This window comes from Lucilia sericata, unplaced genomic scaffold (assembly GCF_015586225.1).
Source record: "Lucilia sericata isolate MDLA Ls3-8-SP2 unplaced genomic scaffold, ASM1558622v1 Contig001682F_arrow, whole genome shotgun sequence".
In the NCBI taxonomy this organism is placed as follows: Eukaryota; Metazoa; Arthropoda; class Insecta; order Diptera; family Calliphoridae; genus Lucilia; species Lucilia sericata.
Genome location: NW_023995592.1, coordinates 48380 through 65122, shown reverse-complemented (window position 1 = coordinate 65122; position 16743 = coordinate 48380). Strand labels below are relative to the sequence as shown.

At 31.3% G+C, this 16743-nt stretch overlaps 5 protein-coding genes across 7 annotated transcripts; 3 read left to right on the top strand and 2 right to left on the bottom strand.

Annotated features, from left to right (window-relative positions):
• Positions 1–84: 84 nt before the first annotated feature.
• Positions 85–2286, bottom strand: LOC119612415 (transcription factor grauzone-like). The gene is made up of 4 exons (XM_037968220.1): positions 2068–2286; positions 907–1871; positions 449–833; positions 85–387 (listed from the first exon to the last, which is right to left on the bottom strand). Exons 1-4 carry the CDS (start codon positions 2185–2187, stop codon positions 196–198), a joined length of 1662 nt encoding a protein of 553 aa, XP_037824148.1. The 5' UTR covers positions 2188–2286; the 3' UTR covers positions 85–195.
• Positions 2287–2607: 321 nt separating this feature from the next.
• On the top strand, positions 2608–4116 carry LOC119612411. 3 transcript variants are annotated; one of them, XM_037968217.1, is made up of 3 exons: positions 2608–2850; positions 2927–3929; positions 4001–4116. In XM_037968217.1, the coding sequence occupies exons 1-3, from the start codon at positions 2728–2730 to the stop codon at positions 4018–4020; spliced, it is 1146 nt and encodes a 381-aa protein (XP_037824145.1). In that variant the 5' UTR covers positions 2608–2727; the 3' UTR covers positions 4021–4116. The 3 variants fall into 3 exon arrangements, with proteins under 3 accessions (XP_037824145.1, XP_037824144.1, XP_037824143.1); XM_037968216.1 differs by having other exon boundaries at positions 2927–3949; positions 4001–4112; XM_037968215.1 differs by having other exon boundaries at positions 2927–4093.
• Positions 4094–6428, bottom strand: LOC119612410 (transcription factor grauzone-like). Its single transcript, XM_037968214.1, has 4 exons — positions 6244–6428; positions 5173–6176; positions 4739–5117; positions 4094–4679 (listed from the first exon to the last, which is right to left on the bottom strand). The coding sequence occupies exons 1-4, from the start codon at positions 6355–6357 to the stop codon at positions 4521–4523; spliced, it is 1656 nt and encodes a 551-aa protein (XP_037824142.1). The 5' UTR covers positions 6358–6428; the 3' UTR covers positions 4094–4520.
• A 2212-nt stretch (positions 6429–8640) lies between these two features.
• On the top strand, positions 8641–10929 carry LOC119612413 (transcription factor grauzone-like). Its single transcript, XM_037968218.1, is given in 5 exon segments — positions 8641–8848; positions 9117–9745; positions 9747–10184; positions 10248–10629; positions 10698–10929. Coding segments are annotated over 5 exon segments (1782 nt in total). The 5' UTR covers positions 8641–8725; the 3' UTR covers positions 10908–10929.
• Positions 10930–13494: 2565 nt separating this feature from the next.
• On the top strand, positions 13495–16524 carry LOC119612417 (transcription factor grauzone-like). Its single transcript, XM_037968223.1, has 4 exons — positions 13495–13731; positions 13799–14814; positions 14953–15331; positions 15389–16524. The coding sequence occupies exons 1-4, from the start codon at positions 13606–13608 to the stop codon at positions 15545–15547; spliced, it is 1680 nt and encodes a 559-aa protein (XP_037824151.1). The 5' UTR covers positions 13495–13605; the 3' UTR covers positions 15548–16524.
• Positions 16525–16743: the final 219 nt, after the last annotated feature.

The window sequence follows — 16743 nt, the reverse complement described above, 5'->3', positions numbered from 1 at the left end:
TTTTATTTGTTTTTTTATGAAAGTTGACTTTTTGAACTTTCTCAATATTGACTTTTAGACGTTTGGATTTTTTTTATTTGAAAAATCAAATTTAAAAAACTTTATATAAATTTAAAACAAATACTAAACATTTTCCTGGATATTAATACAATATTGGTTTCAATTTTTTTTTCTTTTTATTTCTCTACTTATAGTTTATTGATTTTCTAATGGTTTTGCAATATATTTTTCTGGTAAATTTCCGGAAAATTTTTCTCGTACCGATTCCTGCCACTCCAATGGATGAACTCTTTTTCGATGTGCATGCATCTGGCCATTCGAATAAAATGTCTTAGGGCAAAAGCCACAGGAATGTAACGGTTTACCAATATGCTTGGCCATATGATCCTAAAAATAAATCATAAATTAGTTTTTTTGCAATTTAAACAAATAAACTTCATAATATTACCTTTAATGCATCGGGTCTTTTGAAGGTTTTCTCACACAAGTTACATTTTCTTTCATAACTATTTTCGTGTACCACTTTTATATGCATCTTAACATTAGAAGGGCTAGCAAAGATTTTCATGCATATGGGACAGTTAAATTCATTCTTAACACCTTCGGGTGGATGATGAGAATTCATGTGACGCTTTAAGTATTTCATATCGGCCAGACGACGACCGCAGACTTCACATGTTACCATGGGTGGAGGTTTACCTTCATGCTCTAGCATGTGACGTTTAAATCTAGACTTTCCCGATATAGATGCACCACATAAATCACAAATTTTGTGATAACTTTTTAAATGAACAGCGCGTATGTGATTAGCCAAGGAATATTTCGAGAGGTAGCTGGAAAATTAGAATCATATCTTTTTAATTGATCATTGTAATCATTTAATAAGAAATCAAAATTGAAACTTACGACTTATCACATTGTTTGCATGGGATTTTTTCATTATTTTCAGCATCATGCATCAGTTTATGCATTTTAAGGCTTGATTCCGTTGACAGACTTTTGCCGCAGATGTCACACTCAATACCCTTGTGTTCGTGAACGTTTTTGATATGCAATTTCAGACAAACACGACTCGATAAGACCTTATTACAATATTTACACTTGAAATATTCGGGATCTTCATGCAACTTAAAATGATCCATTATCTCTGAACGATCATACAGCTTTCGATTACAGCAGATGGCATAGCCACGTTGATTATGTTCTTCTTTATAATGTTTAACGGTAATGGAAAATGTTTCCAGTGGAATTTGACAAATGGTACAAGTTATTTCCAGGTTTTCTGCTATGAATTTATCATATTCCTGACGTTGAGCATGCAATTTAAGGGATTCGACAGTATTTGTGGCTTCTTCGTCATCACTTTCAAATTGAGGAGCTTCCTGCTCATTAGAACTTTCATTGGAATTGCTTTCTTTAGTGATATTTTCCACATCCTTTAATTCGTAACTAGTTTTTTCTTGATTTGTTTCACTTTCCACTTTCTTTGTTTCAGCTTTACTTTTGGCCTTTTTAGTTCGTTTTTTGTTAACACTTTTCTCAATAGTTTGTTCATCATTATTTACTTTTTTAGAAGTACATTTACGTTTCAAACGTTTCTTGGAACAACTAAATTCTTCTACTTCCTCTTTTTCAAAGATTTCCAATGGGTTTTCCTCTTTTAATAGTAATATTTCCGGTTCTAGCTGAGTGTTATCTATTTTCTCTGCCACTTCGTCTTTCTCGCTGGAAATATCATCGGAAATTAATTCCGTTTTTATTAAAGTATTTAAATTTGTATGAGCCTTTTCTATATCTGTGTAAAAGTTATGGAAATTGAACAATTCCTGCCAACATGCTTGGCATACATGAGAGTCAGAATTTAAATTTTCCTGTTGGAAATATCATTTTATTATAAATAATGAATTGTATATTAAACGTTGTTTAAACTAAAAGCATAAAAATGGATATTAGAGGATTCTTTTTAACTCTGTAATTTGTTGGCGGTGTAGAATTACGACTTCCATATAAGAGGTTTAATTTTTTTTCAAATTGTTTAATACCAATTTGTTTATATACACAACTTACCATTTTCCAAAGGTATTTTTCAATAATATATTGTATATTTAGTTCTTGCCAAACGTTGGAATTGATTGCTATACCATTTTTAACATCTTCAATTATTTTTAAACATAATAAACAATTCATTTTTATTATTGTTTTGATCAATTATTAAATGTTTTGTATACAACAATAAAATGGAAAAATTGTTTAAGAGTTCAAAGTCGCGAAATGTATTTTTCATCCTGACGCCGTCTATCAAGCCGTTAATAATTTGATATCGTACAGTGGGCGAACTGTACGATATCGTGTTATCGATAGCGATAACACGTCAATCCTTTTAGATTTTAATTGAAAACAATAAAATAATATTATGTATATAGAAATTTCCATGGTAAAAATATGAAATTTCTATTGGATATAAAATAAAAAAATACAATCACATAATAATAATAAACTTTGACTTGTTTACCTTTACTACAATAGGATCCTTTTTATTTGGTTCGCCCTTAACGCAGGCAAATTTTCCATGTTCTGTGGTGATAAGAAAAACCGCTAATATTTAAAAATATACAATTTGACAACACTGTAATCTTCGACTGATGTAAACAAACAACGAATAAACCACAGATAACTAAACAAACATTGAAAATCATAAAATTTATTTAATTTTAGAAATAATCAAACATGGATAGTTGTTTATTATGTCTTAGAAATCCCATAGAATCCAATCAATATATTCCTGTGCAATCACCACAATGGATAGAGTGGCAAGTTCTAAACATAATTGAGAAGCATTTTTGGCCAATGGTGAGAATTCGGATAGAAATTATAAATCTCTAAACATAATTTATGTCCATGTACATTATTTTCTTTTATTTTCGAGGTCAATTTGGAATCTATATATGGAATTTGTCAAAGCTGCTGGTCACATTTATATGAGTTTCATCTATTTTATTGTACTGTCGAAGAAGCTCATCTAAATAATGTTCAAATTAATAAACAACAGCAAACATTTTATAATTTTGAGAAAGAAACTCCACATATTTTGAAAGTGGAGTCATTATCAAATGAGCCATTAATTTTTATCAACGATGAAATTATAACCGATAGTAAAATTGAAGAAAATTTTAAAAAAGAATTGTTCCATTATAACGTAGAAATGGAGACTATAAAGGAAACAGTGTCGAAAAAGAAAAGAGGACGTCCAAGTAAAAGCCATGGTTTAAAAAAGCCCAAGGGTAAGGTAGGACGCCCACGTAAAGTTTTTAAGGAAATAAGCGAGCTTCCCTCAACTAGTGACTTAAGTGACATTTATCCTATTGATCTTTTATGTAATAAGAAACCCAAGGGTAAGGTAGGACGCCCACGGAAATATTTTAAGGAAATGAATGATTTCCCCTCAACAAGTCACTCTTTAATACGAAACGGAACAAGTGCAATGAAAATTTACGCAATGGGTGCAATATCAGGCACTAATAAGAAACCCAAGGGTAAAGTGGGACGCCCAAGAAAATTTTTTCAGGATATAAACGATTTCTCCTCAACTAATAAATCTTTAATAGAAAACGGTTTAAATGTCAAGAAAATGTATGCAATGTGCCCACTCGAAACTAATAATTCCCAATATATAAAACCTAAAAAAAGAGGACGTCCTTTTAAGAAAAAATATATTCAAGAAAATGAAACTATTAATTACCAATTTTCAACTGAAAGAGAAGATTTAGCGATGGAAGAATCTTTGATTCCTGAGGCGCAATTGAATACAGATTGTTCTGAGGAAATATTAAATCACGCACCTTTAAACGATAATGATTTACAAAAAAACAAAGATTTGAAAAATATCTTAAAAAATCATAAGAGAATACAACAACACAAATCTCAAATGCGTAATTATATTGCAACAAGTGTGCGTTGTATGAAATTTTTTAAAGATAAAATTTAATTTTTTATTTTTCAGATATTAAAACGGAACTTTAAATAATTTTTAGAAAAAATATTCGTATCTTTTTAGTTTATTGGTTTTTACCTTTACAGGAGCTATTTTTATAAAATAAAAGAACATTTACTTATGTGATGATTTTTATGTTGTGATTTTGTATACTTTTCATATATGTATGTAAGTGAGAATTGTGTTTACATATGCATACATATGTATGTACTTATTTTAGCACTTTTTGATATCGAAAAATACCGCGGTACCCCCACGATATCTTCAGTAATTTTTCTAACTTATAAACTTCTGATAAATAATCCATATAGTAATCAATAGACCACTAGTCCATAGTATAGTCTATTGTCTGGTCTATATTCTAGTCTTTAGTCCGGTCTATAGTCTAGTCTATAGTCCGGTCTATAGTCTAGTGTCTAATCTATAGTCTAGTCTATAATCTGGTCTATAATCTAGACTATTCTAGTTAATCTACACTTAATCTATATAGGATTATTTTGAATTGATTTATTTAATACTATGCATCAAGTCATGCCAACTTATTCACATATTTTTGCCGTTGCAATTCTTCCCATTCCTTAGGATGTGCATTTTTTCGATGATAATACATAGCACTATTCGAATGAAATGTTTTTGGACAAAATGGACAACTATATAAAGGTATCCCCGTATGTATTGCCATATGTGCCTGCAATAAAGTGTATTATCTACAAAGAAACCCTATTACAACTAAATATTAATATTTACCTTTAACACAGCTGGTTGTTTAAAAGCTTTCTCGCACAATGAACATTTATAGTTGTAGCCCAACTCATGGGTACGTTGTATGTGTGCTTTAAGAGCTCTAAGTGTAGGTGATATTTTCAAACATATTTGACATTTGTGGTCTTTTTTGCCACCCTCTGGATGTTGGGAATTTTTATGACGCTTAAGTCCCACTTTATTGGCCAGTAAAAGCCCACACACATCACAACTAATAGTGGTGGTTTTAGCTTCATGTTTTTGCATATGACTGGTAAATGCACTAGAACAACGTAGAGATTTGCCGCAAATGTAACAGATTTGCAGAAATTTATTTTGATGCATTGCCCCGATATGATGGTTTAATATGGATGAATTGGTGAAACTGAAATCCCTCAATACAATTTATGTACATATTAATTAAAAAAAAAAATACTTACGATTTTCCACAAATTGTACAGGGAAACATCTTTTCGGAAGAATGTGTAAAGAGATGTTTTCGTAGTACTGTTATAGTTACAAACGTCTTACCACATTTATCACATTTAAACTGCTCACTTTCGCCCTTATGTATTTTCAAATGATTAACTAAAACACTGCGATTGGAAAAGACTTTGTCACATTCTTTACATTTAAAATGTTCGGGATCTAAATGAACATAAATATGATCGACTAAAACGGGACGTGAAAAGAATTTTCTATTGCAGCAAAGAGCATAACCACGCTGTTTGTGTTCCTCTTTAAAATGTTTAAGCAATTCTATAAAGTTTACAAATGAAGTTTGGCATAGATTACATTCGATTTGAAAATTGTCTGCTATAATTCTATCATAATCTTTAAGAGCCTTATCATCAGGATTTTGTCGTTTATATAAACATTTATCATCGTTTCGATTAGCCTCAGAGTCACCATTTCTAACAGATACATTAAGACTTTCTGATTTTTCCATTTCTTTACAAGGTGCGACTTTAACTTCAGAAGTTTCGGAATTCTCAGAAATTAATAATTTTCTACTTCGGCCACTCAGTTTCCTATTTTTTAATCTTAGTTTTTTGAAATTTTTAACCACTATTTTATGTTGTTTTGATTTTTTAGTTTTCTGCAGTGAATCTTTAACATTATCTTCATTTTCTTCTTTGTGATCTTTTTTATTTATCGGCACAATTTGGGCATCTAAATCTTCGTTTTCTCTTTTGATATGTACTGCATCCATAACCTGTTCCATCACAATTTCTGTCTCTATTTTTAAATCGGTATGATCATCATTAACAACTTTTTCACTTTCGTTGTCTTTATCATCTTCGATAATAGGCTTTTTGTCATCCTTTTCCACAAACTTGTCCAAATTTGTGTGTGCCTGTTTTATGCGTTCGTAAAATTTATTAAAATTCTGTAATTCGTTTATACAGTCTAAACATATCCAGGAGTTGTCTAAGATTATACTCTAAAATTGTTTTATATTTATTTGTAAATTTTGAAGCAAATAAGATGTTATGTTTCCCAAAACATACCATAGTCCATAAATGTTTCTCAATCAGAAATTTTATTTCCTGTTCATGCCACTTTCCAGAATTCACTTTAATACAATTTGACAACTTTTCCAGGCATAATAAACAGTACTCCATAACGGGAATATGCTATTTTTACGTTTATATGTTATTGCAAAATTGCGTTGTTTTGAGGTATTTAAATGGATTTGTAAAAGGCGAATTCACATAGGGTGGTGTAATTCTATCAGCTGATAATTTTTTAAATTTCGTCTGGTATGCACTGCTGTCAAAGACCACTTTGTTTGCATAGGGGGTTCAAGGCGAATTCAGATAAGGTGGTGTTATTCAATCAGCTGATAATTTTTTTCTTAATTCGCCTGGTTTACGTAGCTGTCAAAGTTTGTTATTGTTTACATTTTTATATTTAAAAATTTCCGTTAAACGGAGAAAAACTTCGTTAATATTTTGAATTATTTATGTAAAAGATCTAAAAATACTAAGCATCTCGTAAACAAATATCATTTTATTTAAATAATGGCATAATTGGTATGTATACAAATATGTTATTTAGGAAAAATATTTTTTTCTATTAAATGTTAACATATTAATATTGTTTTATATTTTATATTAACATTGTGTAGATAACTTAAAAAAAAAATCTCTTCGGGAACACTTTATATAAAGAAACACATATGAAGAATTTAGCCGAACAACGGCAGCTTACTTTTTCATATGGCTTAATTTTGAAATCTATTAAATGTTAACAAATTAAATATTGTTTTATATATACACTATGTAGATAAAGTGATTAACTAAAAAAAAGTGTCTTCCGGAACGCTTTATATAACAAAACCCATATGAGGTATTTACCCGGCCGGCGGCTGCTACATTATGGCCAAATATTGAAAATTACTCCGCCGGAGTAGAATTATCCATTCGCAACAAAGATTCATTCATTCGTTATATATATTTTTTCGTGAATATGTACTTTTTTATGTTTATTTTTCACAAAAGAATTAAGTTTTACTTAACTTTAGCACTCACTTAAATTTTGCAAATTAATCTGCCGGAATAGAATTTTTCGTTTGAAACAAACATTATTCAATTCAAAATATATTTTCTTCACAAATTTTAATATCCGTATCTTTATTTTTAATAAAATATAAAATTTTACTAAAATTTTTCATGAAATGAATTCGCCGCACTTATAGTTTTTGACATCTACGTAAACCAAATGCAAAAACAAAATACATGTAAAATGTTGTTGCTGCAGAACTGCCACCACCTTATCTGAATTCGCCTTAATTTGAGGGGTTTTTTTGTAGGGTTCTATAAATCGACTTTCGAATAATCGAACAATCGACTTTTTGTCGAAAAAAGTCGAAAAGTCGAAGTCGACTATTTTGTTCCAAAAAAGTCGATAACTCGACTATCGTCTATGAAAAAAGTCGAAAAGTCGACTTTGTAAATAAAAGTCGAAAAAAGTCGAAAAGTCAAAAAATCGGAAAGTCGAAAAAAGTCGAAAAATCGAAAAAAGTTGAAAAGTCGAAAAAAGTCGATAAGTCGAAAAAAGTAAAAAAATAGTCGAAAATAGTCGAAAAAAAGTCGAAATAAATCGAAAATAGTCAAAAAGTCGAAAAGTCAGAAAAAGTCGAAAAGTCGGAAAAAGTCGAAAAAAGTCGAAAAGTCGAAAAAAGTCGAAAAGTCGAAAAAAGTCGGAAAAAGTCGAAAAAAATCGAAAAGTCGGAAAAAGTCGAAAAGTCGGAAAAAGTCGAAAAGTCGACCATTTATAAAATACTAAAAGTCGAAAAGTCTAAAAGTCGACTTTTAAATGAAAAAGGTCGAAAAATCGACTTTTCATAAAATGGAAAAAGTCGAAAAGTCGACTTTTAACTAAATGCAAAAAGTCGAAAAGTCGACTTTTCGTTTCAACTATAGAACCCTATTTTTTTGCTATCTCTTTTGTTACGCGTTCGTATTTTTGGCAGTTGCTTTATTTTTATTCTGCACTCAAGGAGTGAAGATCGTGTGTGATCACTCTAATGCATGAAAATGAAAAATATTTTCTATTAAATCTTTACAAATTAAACAATATTAATTAGAATGTGAAGGGTATAAAAATAACACTTGTAGTTCTACCTTTAACGTCCAGTTTAAAAAATAACGGTAAATTTTTAACGTTATGTCTCGTAAACATTTCTGTATTTGTTTACATCAAACAGCTGATTCATTTAACAACTCTGTACTTGTAAACTTTCTACGACGAATTCCCACAAGGTGGGGTTATATTACAGTTGATTGTGAATGCAAATGTCAAACTCCAACTATAAAAAATGATTTCACTACCGTTACTGTCAAACTCCATATATGAAAAAAAGTAAAGACTCGCCTTGGCTATAACCTCGTATAGATGCCTTTATTCATTGTTTACATTTATTTTTGTACAATTCTGCTTGGATTTTTATAATAAACAAAAGTGTTTATTTTTTATTAATTAAACAAAATGGAAGCCTGTTTATTGTGTTTGGATGTTAAGAACAATGTGGACAACATTATAAGAGTGAATTCAAAACAATGGGAAACAGAGAATGTAAAATATTTAATAGAGAAGCATCTGTGGTCCGTGGTAAGTAGCAGGAATTTGCACCAATTACCAAAACTAAAAAATTGAACTTCTCTACAACATAACATTTCTGAAATCATAAATAATTTCTGAAATAAAGTAATTTTCCGAACGATCATTTTGAAGTCTTGTATTAAAAAGCTTTGAAAAGTACATAGATTTTCAACTTTTGGGTGTACCTTGCCATCACTTGATATTATAGAGATGTCCGGATCTTTTGTCTATAGGTACAAATAATACCTTATTTATAAAACCATTGAATTTTTTTCAGGATACTCTTAAAACGTCCAGTTGGATGTGCCATAGTTGTTGGCAAGAATTAGACGATTTTCACCAATTTTATACACGAATAGAGAAAGTCCATTCAGAATTGGGTAAATTAAAAGACATGGAAGATGTGAAAGCTTTAATAGAAAAAAGTGATGAACCATTTTTAAATTTAAATATGTGTAAAGAAGAATTAATGGAAAATTCAGTCCAAACTGAGATTTTAATGGATCAACCCTTATCCACTGAATATGTCAATGAAAGTGAAAATCCTTTAATAAAAGTAGAACAGGATGATGAAGAATTAACGTTAGAAGATATGCCCCTTAAGCAAAGACGCAGACGAGGACGACCACCCAAAAATATGGTATGTAAATTAACACAAAGTAATAAAGATCCATTAATGAAAATAGAAAGAAATAAACTAATAACAAAAAATCAAAAGCGTAAAGACTTTTCAAAAAATTTAATAAATGATCAGCTTGAGAGCAATGATAAGGCGCTAGTAAAAAATGAAATAGAGCCTATAAATATCTCAAAAGAAGCTAATATTTCATCGGATGGCAATGATGACTCTGATACAGAATACGACGAACACGACGATAAACAACAGATGGAAATTTGTAGAAAAAAAACGTAAAAATCCCGATGAAAAGACACGTAAAGAACATGATAAACTTATAGCAGAATATTTTAAGATTTACTGTAGTCTTTGTCAAATACCCATTGAAAATTTTATTGCTTTGCGAAAACATTTTCGCGAAGAGCACGATAAACGCGGCTTTGTAATATGTTGCAAGAAAAAAATATTCACTCGTCCCATACTTGTCGATCATATACACTTTCATTTGGATCCCAACTATTTTAAGTGTAAACAATGTGATAAAATCTACTCGGATCGTTGTACTTTAGAGAGTCATATGAAAATACACGAAGATGGTCAACAAGATCGCAATCATACTTGTGATATCTGCGGCAAATCCTTTGTGGGTATTACACAACTGGAAAATCATAAACAAACTCATGCACCGGATTATGAGAAAAAGTTTTCATGCAATGAATGTGGCAAATTGTAAGTTTTTATATAATTTTTGAAATAAAATTAAAAAAAATTCTAAGTACTTTACTCTTGCAGTTTTACCACATTATACAGTCTAAATTATCACATACAAGCTATACATCACAATAAATATGTAAAAATTTGCGATATTTGTGGCAAAACCATGCGCTGTCGCAATTCCTTTAAACTGCATATGGAAAAACATGACAACAAATTAGCAACACCCATTAATTGTGATATTTGTGGTCTACGTTTAATTGACAGACGCGGCTTAAGGCGCCACAAAAATTCTCAGCATCCAGTTGGTGGTAAGAAAGAGTACTCCTGTCATATATGCTCGAAAATATCCCCAAATCTACGGGCTCTACGCACACATGTACGTTTTGCCCATGAAACTGGCTACATACACAAATGTACAATGTGTGATAAGGCCTTTAAGAGACCAGAAGCATTAAAGGTTTTCATTTAATTTAAATTATCCATGAATAATTTTGGCTATTTAACCATGATGATTTATACTTGCAGGAACATATGGCTACACATACGGGAACCCCTTTGTATACTTGTCCCTGGTGTCCAAAGACATTTATATCGAATGGCAATATGCATAATCATCGTAAAAAGTCTCATCCTAAAGAATGGGAAGAAGCTCAACGACAAAAATATGGTGGAATATTTCCATCGAATCATAAACCACCAGCCATTAGTGTAAAAACAAATACAACAATAAATTAAACAATGTAATGTTTACAAAAAATAGTTTGTTTTTAATTGATTTTAGAGTGAGTATAACAGACGAACTTTATGACATCCGAGGCGTAGGCCATTATACTTCTAGTTATCAGTAGCGATGACTATTGAGCCCCTTGTCTCCTTGTGGTGCCACCTGTCTGAATTTTGTAAAATACTTTGAATTTACTATTATTGTCATGTTTCAGAGGTCACGCGAAGATAGCTGATCTGCTGGGCCCCTATTATGCCGTCGATTATTGTATCCCAGAACTTCAATGCTTTAACTTGTCAAACTGAGTGCTAACTTGAAATTTTCACTGGACTGCACGCCACATCTCTATTCACAACAACTTTATTTTCTATCTTTATCTCTACATTAGTTGTTTTCTTATTACAGGTATTTTTACAAAGGGAGTCTTTGACACAAGTAAATCTTTATCAGTTGCCCAGCTACCTGCTAAAACCTCAACTAAAATTGCCACTCGTAAATAATTTCATTTTCTAATTATAAACTTTTAAAGGACTAACAAGATTTAATTACAAAAATTAAAATTTCAAATTATATACAATGAATAACTACACTACAAGATTTCCACTGAACCAGATCCATATGAAAAACTTCAGTTGATCGATTTAGCAATGTTCGTATGTGAGTTAAAATCGACTTTCCGAAAACTCTACCATCTATCCTATGGAACCTCAACACTACCAGATGCCAGCAAAAAATAATAAAAAAATCATTGTTTTTAGTTGAAAAAAAAGGATCAAAACTCCAATTTATTTTATTATTTTCATAAGCTTTCCAATATTTTCATCTTACAGGCAGTTAAATTGTCTTTTCCAACTGAGTCTTGATGTAATGGTAAAATATTGGAGAATTTCTTTCGATGTGCTTCCTCCAATTCCTGGGGATGTGCATTTTTACGATGATTATGCATGTTACCATTTGATATAAAGGTTTTCGGACACCATGGGCATGTATATAAAGCTGTGCCAGTATGGGTAGCCATATGTTCCTGAAAACAATAATACTATCCCTATGCTATTCACTTTTGAACATAAGTGACAAGAATATTCTTTTTTCCCACCCACTGGATGTTGGGGAATGGGGGGACGAACGAACGAACGAACGAACGAACGAACGAACGAACGAAACGAACGAAGAACGAACGAACGAACGAACTTACGAAACGAACGAACGAACGAACGAACGAACCGAACGAACGAACGAACGAACGAACGAACGAACGAACGAACGAACTAACGAACGAACGAACGAACGAACGAACGAAAGAACGAACGAACGAACTAACGAACGAACTAACGAACGAACGAACGAAACGAACGAACGAACGAACGAACGAACGAACGAACGAACGAACGAACGAACGAACGAACGAAAACTAACGAACGAACGAACGAACGAACGAACGAACTAACGAACGAACGAACGAACGAACGAACTAACGAACTAAACGAACGAAACGAACGAACGAACGAACGAACTAACGAACCTAACTAACTAACGAACGAACTAACGAACGAACGAAACTAACTAACTAACTAAACTAACGAACTAACTAACTAACTAACTAACTAACTAACTAACTAACTAACTAACTAACTAACTAACTAACTATCTATCTAACTAACTAACTAACTAACTAATATTGCTTTTCTTTTGTGTAGAAATCTAGTTTAATTTCGATATGGAAATTTGTTTTCGATACGATGACTCATTCGTTCACCTATGCGGTTGAATCTGGGTTAAACAAATGCAGCAATCGCCAAACTTTTGTTGATATTCGACTGCAATGTTCAAACGAAAAAGTGGACATTGCTGCTTTTGCTACTATACATATAATTTAAAACAGAGTTGTCAAACCGTTCAGCGGATAGAATAGGAAACTCGGGGATGTTGTGATTTATTTGCATTTGGGAAGTTGTAAAATAAACGTTACTTTTAAAATATAACCGAAACAGAGTTTAAAATAATAATACGAAAGCCGTTAACATTCAATTTGTGGATTCACTTTGTAACAGTAATGTCATGTTATCTGCGATAATTCGATATTAATTCAGAATTCTGTAATAGACCGAGTTTAAATTAAATAATTTGTGACTGAAATTATGAACGAAATCTTACTGGTTCAAACCGGTATTTTTTAATCATGAATTAATTTCGCCCACATCCTTTCCCCCTCCAGCAACATCTTTTGTATACAATTTGCTCAAATTCTTCAATTTTTAGTGTTGTTTTTTAGTATTTCTCACGATTTAAATTACAATTTTTGCTTTTATTTTATTTTCCAAATTTAAAAAATTTTTATTTTGAGAACGTTTGCAAAAAGTTGCTAGAGATGTTCGTTGTAATTTCAACTTAGGATTTTTTTATCATGGGAGTTATTAAAAGGTAAACTTTAATCTAATTTCTTTCGAGAAACTTTTAATATGCATTTTCAAATCATTTTTACGACAAAATATCTTGGTTGTAGTTATTGTAAATGCAAATAGAAATCAATTGTGTGTTTGAAGGTTAATTAGCATATAGTTTAACACCTCTGTAATTAGAAATACAACAGCTGCAAAGTTTAACAACTCTGAAATAGCAGAAATTTTTGTTTATTGTTTACAAAAAATATTGTCGAATATTGAATGAATTTGTTTAGTTTCTTTTTTATATTTTAAAATACGGTCCACCATGGATTCTTGTTTACTTTGTTTGGAAATTAATAAAAGTTTGGATGATGAATGCATAAAAGTAAATTCAGAAAAATGGCAACAACAAAACATGAAAGCTTTAATAGATAAACATTTATGGCCAATGGTAGGTGATGTCAGGAAATATATATATCTAGGAATTAGAAATGTGTAATAAGAAATTTTTATTTAAGGAACAACTAAACGCTTCCTCTTGGGTGTGTAAAGATTGTGGAGCAGAATTATATGATTTTCATAAATTTTACAAACGTATAGAGTTGGCTCAACAGAAGTTTGGGCCGGTTTTAAAAAGTGAAGATGAAACGGAAGATTTTGAAGCAAAAGATATGGATTGTGACAGTGAAGATTGTAAAGATAATCTATTTGATAAGAATAGCTTAGTGGAAAGTCATCTAGAGCCACAAGTTATTATGGAACAACCTTTACCCACAGACTTTATATTAGAAGGACCATTTATTAAAAGTGAAATAGCAGAGGAGATCGATCATGATGATATTCCGCTTAAACAACTAAGAAAAAGAGGACGTCCAGCAAAGGATTTTTTGGAACATTCCACTGAAATTAAGGAAGACCCTTTAAAGAAAACTATAAAATATAAAACTAAAAAGAAAATAAAAGAAAAAATTTCAGAGGAAACTGATAAGATAGAAACAGATAAATTGGATATAAAAACTAACACTTTAACTCTAACAGACTCTAAAGATAACAATGACTCCGAAACAGATACCGAAGTAACAACAGCGGAAAGGACAAAAAAGAAAAATCATCGAAATTTGGATGAACAAACTCTAAAGGAATACGATAAAATTATAGCGGATAATTTTAAAATTTTCTGCGATATTTGTCAAAGTGCAATGGATAACTTTTTATCCCTCCGACGACATTTTAAATTGGAACACCAACAACGTGGTTATGCTCGCTGTTGTAAGAGGAATTTCTTCACACGCTCCCTATTAGTGGATCACATAAATGTTCATCTAAATCCCGAATATTTTAAATGCGATCAGTGTGGAAAAGTATTTTCAGATCGTAGTCGTTTGCAATGTCATAAGAAACTGCATGACGATGATAGTAAACTGGATAAATGTGATATCTGTGGTAAATTGTTTGCTGATAAAGGAGCTTTAAAGAAACACGTCTTGACACATTCCTCTCAAAAATTGTTTCCATGTACAATATGTGGTAAATAGTAAGTAGAATTTAAGAAAAATTCCAAAACGCATGCCATATAACCTCCGATCGTATTGGTGTTTCGAAACGTTCTGGAAATAATTCATTCGGCAATGATTTTAATTCGAAATTCTAACCCTTCATTTTTTAATTTTAGCTTTACCAACTCCTTCATCTTAAACCATCACATTGAGGCTGTACATCAGAATAAATTTGTACAAATCTGTGATATTTGTGGCAAATCAATACGTTGTCCCACTGCATTTGCAAGTCATATGGAAAAACATGAAGTAAAATCCACTCCCATTAGTTGTGATGTTTGTGGTCTTTTGCTTTCCAATAAAGAGGGTCTAAAACGTCACAAAAATTCCCAACATCCGGAGGGTGGCAAAAAAGAACACACCTGTCACATCTGCTCAAAAGTATCGCCCACACAAAGGGCTCTTAAATCACATATACGTTCCGTGCACGAACAGGGCTTCGATTACAAGTGCAGTTTGTGTGAAAAGTCATTTAAACGGCCGGCCGTTTTAAGGGTAATTTATTTAAGTAAGTGTTATATTTTAGATTTTTATTAATTTATATATTTTTAGGAACATATGGCTACACATACGGGAACGGCTTTATATACATGTCCATGGTGTCCGCGAACATTTATTTCGAATGGTAATATGTATAATCATCGTAAAAATGCCCATCCAAAAGAATGGGAAGAGTTGAAACGTCAAAAATATGCCGGAAATATATCGTAGTATTTGATTCATGAAGTGTGAAGTTAAAAGTAATTTAATTTTAGTTAATTAAGTCAAGAAGTAACATTATCAGATGATTTAACAATAATCGTTTTTCTGAATCGACCGGTATCAGAGACTAAGCTATTGGCGCTTTTAAAAATCTTTCAAAAGCCTCCGTGTATACTATCTGAGAGAAAGTTCTGTGAAACCTATTATCGCCGCAGGTTGGTAAACGAGACCAAACGAGAAATTATTAGATTTTTTGTAGTTCGCATGTTATGGTCTACAGTTCTATTGCAATTCACCCTGACGAAGCAGCTTTAACATAACTCCTGATTCTGAACGTTGCTAGACTTTTTCTAATCGTTCGGGAAGAGATGAGACGAAATGGAGAGTTGTTTGTTTGCAAACTTCACAACCTTCCTCATTTACATCGCATCTTAAGCACAGGTTGGCCTCGATGGCATATCAATGCTGACGTTAAAACATTCGACTACCTGATGATAGTTCTCAAACTGTGTAGGAAAAGGGTAGGATGATAACGATCTTCAAACCAGGATGTTAGAATCTTGAGACAAACGTTAAAAAACCCATAGAGTTAAACAATATAATAAACTCTCACATAAGAAATTTCTTTAACCACTTGTAAAAAAGTGCTTCGGTGGCCAGATTAAGGCTATGAACCACGCAAAAAGTTTAATTTTACTTCTAACATGCTAACGCAATCACGCACAAATTCCGAAGTAGAAACAATGTTTTTAATGTGCTAGTAGCCAGAACTTAGGAACTAATTGTCATGGATTAAATGCAAACCATTGAAAACATACAAACCATCTTAAATGCCATACCAACTTAATGAATTGGGAATGACAATTTTTTAATTAATTTCTGTAATTTAGATAAGTTTTCTTAAAAAGTCATTTTTATATTTCCTTTTTTTCAAGTTCAATTCATTGTAAATCACATTAAACAATAAAGTTTATTTTATATTTGAATTATTCTAGATATTTTTTGTTTTTTTAATAAATCGTTAAATTAAAATGTCTTTCAGGTTAATGAATGAATTGAATATCCTAGAGTAACCACATTTATGTTAACTTGTCAATATTTTTAAAAGAAAATAATATGCAATATTTTAATAATAATGGTAATAAGTTAGATTTTTTTTAATTTTCTACCATAGCGTTACTCTTCACCCTGTATTTATAATGTAC